Genomic DNA, 7,866 nt, shown 5'->3' on the forward strand with positions numbered 1-7,866 from the left:
TGTACTGAGGCAGAACCTGCTGTAAACATTGAGTGAAACATTCACAAACAGGTACTTCCATTAAAGGCAGGGAAGCATTGTAATAAATCTTGTATTTGTCTTTCTTACTCCAGAATGTAAACATGTATCATTTATTTTATAGAATTGATCATTAACTATCACTGCGCTCTCTGCTCCATGCAGGAGAGATGTCTTATTTGCTGAACAAAGCTCAAGTAAATCTGATCAGTGACAGATTGTGCCAGAAACTGCATAACAACTGGATCACTCCCAGAATGTTTTGTGCCGGGAGACTGAATGGAGGAGTGGACACATGCCAGGTAAGCTGCCAAAGATCAATCAGCAGAGCTAGGGAAACATGTAGCAGCACAAGCGTTCTCAGAGAGTTGGGCAAAATAGGGAATGGCCTGGACTGTGGAGAATGCTCCACTTACTTCACAATTCTGTTCGTGTTGAATCTGATGCATTTTTTCACATTGCAGATTCTTGAACAGTGTGTATTTGAGGTCTTTCTCAATATCTGGACTGCTGAGGATAGCCCTGTGCCTGTAATATGTATTCCTTGACAGTGCAGCCCCACTATATCAGCTCGAGGAGGGCATTGGCCACCCATCTCCCTAGCTACATGAGGAATGTAAGGAAATAACTGTGCAAAAATAGAGAACATCACCAGTCCTAGACATGCTTTATTTTCTTCAATCAGCTGGTTGGAAACCTGTATCAATGGAGCATAATATCTGGCCGGGGATCCAACCCAAACCTGCCGTGTTCCTGCTGGGCAGGTTAGATTAATATTGAGGCTTAAGTATCCCAGAGACCTAAATTAAAAATGAGGATGTTAGTAATAAGAAGGAATAGAAAGAAAGAATGAATTTACATTTACATGTATTTATGTAATCCAGATTTCTCAAAAGTACATCATCACAGCTAATGAATTTATTTTTGAAGCACAATTACTGTTGTTATGCAGGCAAATGTGGCATCAATTTTTGTCCAGCAAGATCCCCCAATTGGCAAATGGATGAATAACCAGCTAATCCCTTTCTGATTTTATTGGCCGAGTGGTAATGGTTAGTCTGGACATCAGAATAACTCCCTTGTACTTCTTTCAGTAATGCCATGGGATTTCTTTTTAATGTCAGTCTGAGTAAGCAGACAGGGCCTCCACTTAGCTTCTCAGAAGTCAGAGCATTTTCTCCCAAAATGCTGATTAAGCTGGAGAATCAATTACTAGAGAACAACATTGAAAAAAAATCTGTAGGAATGGGTGCAAGAGATGATGGTTGTTTCTGGAGATAGAGAGAGGGAGAAGGGATTGATGCATATGGTGCTGCACAGCTGGGTGGTTTGAGGCATATGGTGAAAAGATGGGAAGGTTAGGATGAGGAATATGACGAGTGGCTATGTAAATGGAATTGAGGGGTTTGGTGACAACTTGGGTATATGGGGGTTGAGTGATATGGCGAGGGATGGATAAGTTGAGATATAAAAAGATAGACAGGTGAGGTTAATGGATATGATGAGAACCTGTGTCAATGTGGTTGAGGGATATAATGAGAAGGTGGGGTTCGTGGATGTGATGAGAATGTGGGATAATAGATGTCTATGATGGTGATAAGATGGGTAGGTGGGGTTGAGCGATATAATGAATAAGCAATATTAATGAATATGATGACAAGGTGGGTAGGTGAGGCTGAACTATGAAAAGGTTAGGTTTATTGGGTCTGTTAGCGTTTCCTTGAAAAATCTTATGTTGCAACAGACAAGGATGTGGCAGTATAAGTTGATTTGGTACTATTGGTGGACTCAGACCAGCACAAAGTACTGCTCATACCTGGTCACAGAGAGTTAATGGATCTGCTTTGTAACTCATCAGATTTCAGACCTTATTTGAGTCCTTGTCAGTCAAATTGGAACTTTGATATTGTGCATCTGCATACATCAGAATCAGGTTTATATTCATTATTGGGATGTGGGTGTCATTGGCTAGGCCAACACTTATTGTTCATCCCTAATTGCCCTTGTTCAGAGGGCATTTAAGAGTCAACCATATTGCTTTGGGTCTGGAGTCACACATACAACAATTGCAATGGTTTCATTTCAAATTCAATTATTGAATTCAGATTTCACCATCTGCCACGGGATTCAAACCCAGGTCCCCAGAGGATTACCCTGGATCTCTGGAATTCTGGTCCAGTGACAATACCACTATGCCACCACCTCCCCCTAGGTGACTAGCATAAGCAGCCTGAATGGTTAGTTTTACTGCATGTCACATGATTAGTGTATTCTACAGCAAAATAACGCCAGAGATGACCAATTTTAACAAGCCTGAAGGTCATATTCAGTGTGTGATCACAGACAACGTGCATGTTATTGCAGAATATTCCACAGACGGTTCATCTCCAAATCATTATCCAGTGCCTCTTAGTGACTTTGTCACTTGCACAAATGATCAATATGTTGAAGCAGCTTCTCTCTGAAGGCATTAAAATGAGCTACCAGCACAGCACAGGAGCAATGATCAACAGATCTGTCTGAAGCAGTAACTCTATCTAATACATTTTCTGTGTAGTAATGATGGATTTGTTTTTACAGGGTGATTCTGGTGGCCCACTGGTTTGCAAGGAATCCTCTGGAAAGTGGTTCCTTGCTGGAGTTACGAGCTGGGGTGTCGGCTGTGCAAGAGAGTATGCACCTGGGGTGTACAGCAAAGTTACAGCACTTCGGAGTTTCATAGCACAATATGTTTTCTGAAAACTAAAAGGATCTGACAATATTTTGGATTTAATCAAACACTGTACCACACGCATTGGGATTCAACTCTGGATGTGTGTTTCTCAATGGGGCTGTGGGACTCCATCAATTCTCTAGGATACTCTGTGATCTGTTCTCTCAGGCTTCAGTACAATTTCTACAATTGTTTCATTTGAGCAGGAGTATGGATTTTAATAAAATGGGATGTATATGAATCTGATTTGTTGAGATATTTTTAAACTGATCCCTATATTTTGGTTCTTGATTCTAACAAATCATTTGAGATACTAAATATCTCAAAATATTTATCATCTATGTCATCAACTGGTGCATAATAACCTTAGTGCTACCCATTGTCAGTGTCTGACCTACATATTTGCAAGAATTTGGGGCTGAGCAGGGCCCAGTTTGCAGGGGGTATAAGACTGGGGAATTTATATTTGATCTATTCTCTGCACTTCACCAATTTTAAGGATTTTAAGATTGCCTTAAAATTGCTTTTCCAAATCTCTGAATCCAGTTATGTCAGGATGGGAGCACACAAAATCTGCTAGAGTCAGCTCTTAAACACTAAAAAGTAAAAATTACTTTTGGTGATGTTATCAGATAAACTTTTAATGCGTTCAAGCAAGTTGTTAACCCACCAAATAGCAGAGAAGTTTGTGCCTGCATAACATGGCACTGACAGTATTTTCAGGCTCACATAAGAGCTTCATAATCACTAAGTAGAATGATACTGAGGGCTTTATCGGGTATAGAGTGGTGCATTATCTTGTATATGTAGGATACACATTGGCAAATGGTTATTTACTGATAAATCAGATTAATAATTTTGAATTAATTATTTATCTGAATTGAAACAATTAGTTTAATTCTGCAACTTTCTGTACGATCAACACAAACTGTTTGTATTTTCCAGAATATTTAAAATTGTATTTGTATTAGTGCATTTTTCCAGTATTGCTCATTGTGTGCATGAGAAGATATTGTTGAGTGGGTCTGGAAACCACTACTTCAAAGGAACAATAGCATCATTGGTTTAACACCAGGAGATTAAAAGCTGGAGTTTGAAACAAGACATGAGTTCTGATAAATTCTAGGGTTTGATCAAAGACTCAGTTTTATTCCCCCCTTGGGAGCTATGATGTGCTGATTTAGGATTTAAAAAAATTCTTTCATGGGATGTGGGCATTGCTGGCACGGCCATCATTTATTGCTCATCCGTAATTGCCCTTGAGAAGGTGGTGGTGAGCCACCTTCTTGAACCACTGTAGTCCATGTGGTGTAGGAACACCCACAATGCTGTTAGGAAGGGAATTCCAGGATTTTGATCTAGCAACAGCAATATAGTTCCGAGTCAGGATGGTGTGGCCTGGAGGGGAACTTGCAGGTGGTGGTGTTACAATGCATCTGTTGCCCTTGTCCTTCTAGGTGGTAGAGATCACTAGTTTGGAAGGTGCTTTCAAAGGAACCTTGATGAGTTGCTGCGGTGCATTCTGTATACGATACACACTGCTGCCATTGTGCACCAGTGGTTGAGGGAGTATATGTTTAAGTTGGTGGATGTGGTGCTGATCAAGGGGTTGCTTTGTCCTGGTTATTTAACCAGAAGCTGAAACACCAGGCCAAAAACTACAACTTAAAGACAGCATGAGGCTGATGGAACTATGAAATTTCACAGAAATCAAGCAAGGTGGTTAACTAGGGGAGGAGAGCAGCCAATGTTTTTAAGGTGTCCTTATACCATTAGTGGGAATATTACAAATAAAATGGAGGAACTAAAAACACATGGACTGGAATAATCTGTTAGCAATTAGAGACTTGCCTTTAGCTTGGGTTAGAATGAGAGATAAATATAATCAAGCTATAGGATTCATAGGTGGTCTCGTGGCACAGTGGGTAGTATCCCTACCTCTGACCTCTGTGTCTGAGTCCCACTCCATGACTTGATGGTCAAGGAAGGTGCATTCATAACATGGTCAAACAGATTACCAACCTGAATCTGTAAAACACCAACACCATGGTAATAAAAGTAGAATCTCCATGGGATGCAGTTAGCAGAAGATGCTAACTGCATGTGCAGTTCAGGATGCATGTAGAGAAAAAACTGGTAACAATGGGAGATTTAGCAGCACAAGAAAGGGAATTAATTTACTGAGAGTATTCAGGATAGTTTGGTGATGCAGCATATGAACAACTGAACCTCAATGTAGTTGCAAGTATTGAACCAGGAATAAAGATCTGCCAATAAAGGTGCATTTTGGGAATTGTTACAAATTTCAGTCTTCCTTAGATATTGTCTCGGGTACACTCCCCTAGGCGGTTGAAATAAATTATTGCCCATTCTGCCCAATATCTAACTGTATAATTAGCCAGGTGTGGAATAATAGAGCCCCCTTGTGATCTGAACTGGATGCTATGTCTTCTGTAAGTGCCAAAAACACATGCATGCATCTTCAGTCTGTTTGAAAGTGGAGTAAAACACTGAAAAAAGATCAGATCTGAATTGTTACGATGCTTTTATTTCACAGTAACAGTGAAAGAAAACTCCATCTATTTAAATTAATCTTGCTCCTGTCCTCATAAATGTGAAACAATTAATAACCAAGCATATGTCCAATTTGTGGCTTACTCATTGTACACAGGACAATAAGGGCAGGATATTGAGATCAAGATAACCCAGGACGTTAAAACCTGTTTAATAAGAGATCAATGAGACCAGGATAACCCAGGGACTGAGGTCAGGATATAATGGGATGGTGAAATCAGAATAACCTGGGAAAGGTGACACCGACAGTGAAACCTGATTAATCGACGACAACGAGCCCAGGATAACCCAAGCATGGTGATACCAGGAGAACCAGTGCCAGTGGGCAGGTTAAACTGGGGCACTGCGAAATCTAGATTACCTGGGACTGCGGGACCAGGATAAACCGGAGCAGTGGGACATGATAACCCGGGAGTACCAGGCTTAGTTCATATGCTAAACAAAAACAAAAATACCTGGAAAAACTCAGCAGGTCTGACAGCATCTGTGGAGAGGAACACAGTTAACGTTTCGAGTCCGTATGACTCTTCAACAGAACTAAGGAAAAACAGAAAAGAGGTGAAATATAAGCTGGTTTTAGGGGGGGGGGGGGCGGGTGGGACAGGTATAGCTGGATAGAGGGCCAGCGATAAGTGGAGATAACCAAAAGATGTCACAGACAAAAGGACAAAGAGGTGTTGAAGCTGGTGATATTATCTAAGGAATGTGATAATAAAGGTACAGATAACCCTAGTGGAGGTGGGGTGGGGGGGGAAGGGATCGAAATAGGCTAAAAGGCAGAGATACAACAATGGATGGAAATACATTTAAAAATAATGGAAATAGGTGGGAAAAAGAAAAATCTATATAAATTATTGGAAAAAAGGGGGATTGGAAAGGGGGTGGGGATGGAGGAGAGAATTCATGATCTAAAATTGTTGAACTCAATATTCAGTCCGGAAGGCTGTAAAGTGCCTAGTCGGAAGATGAGGTGCTGTTCCTCCAGTTTGCGTTGAGCTTCACTGGAACAATGCAGCAGGCCAAGGACGGACATGTGGGCATGAGAGCAGGGTGGAGTGTTGAAATGGCAAGCGACAGGGAGGTCTGGGTCATGCTTGCGGACAGACCGAACACCCAGTCTGCGTTTGGTCTCTCCAATGTAGAGGAAACCGCATTGGGAGCAGCAAATGCAGTAGACTAAATTGAAGGAAGTGCAAGTGAAATACTGCTTCACTTGAAAGGAGTGTTTGGGCCCTTGGACGGTGAGGAGAGGGGAAGGGGCAGGTGTTGCACCTTCTGCGGTTGCATGGGAAGGTGCCGTGGGAGGGGGTTGAGGTGTAGGGGGTGATGGAGGGAACGATCCCTGCAGAATGCCGCCGGGGGGGGGGCGGTGAAGGGAAGATGTGTTTGGTGGTGGCATCATGCTGGAGTTGGCGGAAATGGCAGAGGATGATCCTTTGAATGCGGAGGCTGGTGGAGTGATAAGTGAGGACAAAGGGGACCCTATCACGGTTCTGGGAGGGAGAGGAAGGTGTGAGGGCAGATGCACGGGAGGTGGGCTGGACACGGTTGAGGGCCCTGTCAACCACCATGGGTGAAAAACCTCGGTCAAGGAAGAAGGAAGATATGTCAGAGGAACTTTTTTTGAAAGTGGCATCATCAGAACAGATGCGACGGAGGCGAAGAAACTGAGAGAATGGGATGGAGTCCTTACAGGAAGCAGGGTGTGAGGAGCTGTAGTCGAGGTAGCTGTGGGAGTCGGTAGGCTTGTAATGAATATTGGTGGACAGTCTATCATCAGAAATTGAGACAGAGAGGCCAAGGAAGGGAGGGGAAGTGACAGAGACGGACCATGTGAAAATGATGGAGGGGTGAAAATTGGAAGCAAAATTAATAAATTTTTCCAGGTCCAGACAAGAGCATGAAGCAGCACAGAAGCAACCATCGATGTACCGGAGAAAGAGTTGTGGGAGGGGGCCGGAGTAGGACTGGAACAAGGAATGTTCCACATACCCCATAAAGAGACAGGCATAACTGGGGCCCATGCGGGTACCCATAGCCACAGCTATTATTTGGAGGAAGTGAGAGGAGTTTAAGGAGAAATTGTTCAGTGAGAGAACAAGTTCAGCCAGACGGAGGAGAGTCGTGGTGGATGGGGATTGTTCGGGCCTCTGCTCGAGGTAGAAACGGAGAGTGATCAGACCAACCCGGTGGGGGATGGGGGTGTAGAGGGATTGGACATCCATGGTGAAGAGGAGGCGGTTGGGGCCAGGGAACTGGAAATTGTTGATATGATGTAGGGTGTCAGAGGAATCACGGATGTAGGTGGGAAGGGACTGGACAAGAGAGAGAATGGAGTCAAGATAGCAAAAAATGAGTTCCATGGGGCAGGAACAGGCTGACACGATCGGTCTGCCGGGACAGTCCTGTTTGTGGATTTTGGGTAGGAGGTAGAAGCGGGCCGTCCAAGGTTGGGAGACTATGAGTTCATGTGCTGGTGCCCTTAGCCAGGAGCTGAAGCATGTGACTGAGGAGCAATGCACTGTGCGAATTGTAGTTCCAGAGTTTGGCCCACCTCCAGT

The 7,866-nt window shown here is 43.2% G+C and overlaps 1 protein-coding gene across 4 annotated transcripts in view; it reads left to right on the forward strand.

Moving 5' to 3' along the window:
• Nucleotides 1-3,833, forward strand: part of tmprss9 (transmembrane serine protease 9) — a 45,769-nt gene extending 41,936 nt beyond the window's left edge. For all 4 annotated transcript variants that reach the window (XM_078555806.1, XM_078555805.1, XM_078555808.1 and 1 more), the window contains 2 exons: nucleotides 184-320; nucleotides 2,599-3,833. In XM_078555806.1, coding sequence (XP_078411932.1) covers nucleotides 184-320; nucleotides 2,599-2,757 — 296 coding nt within the window. In that variant the 3' untranslated portion in view covers nucleotides 2,758-3,833. The remainder of the gene's footprint in view (nucleotides 1-183; nucleotides 321-2,598) is intronic.
• The last annotated feature ends 4,033 nt before the right edge of the window (nucleotides 3,834-7,866 follow it).

The sequence above is a fragment of the Cetorhinus maximus genome, chromosome 13 (genome assembly GCF_964194155.1).
Source record: "Cetorhinus maximus chromosome 13, sCetMax3.hap1.1, whole genome shotgun sequence".
Taxonomy (NCBI): Eukaryota; Metazoa; Chordata; class Chondrichthyes; order Lamniformes; family Cetorhinidae; genus Cetorhinus; species Cetorhinus maximus.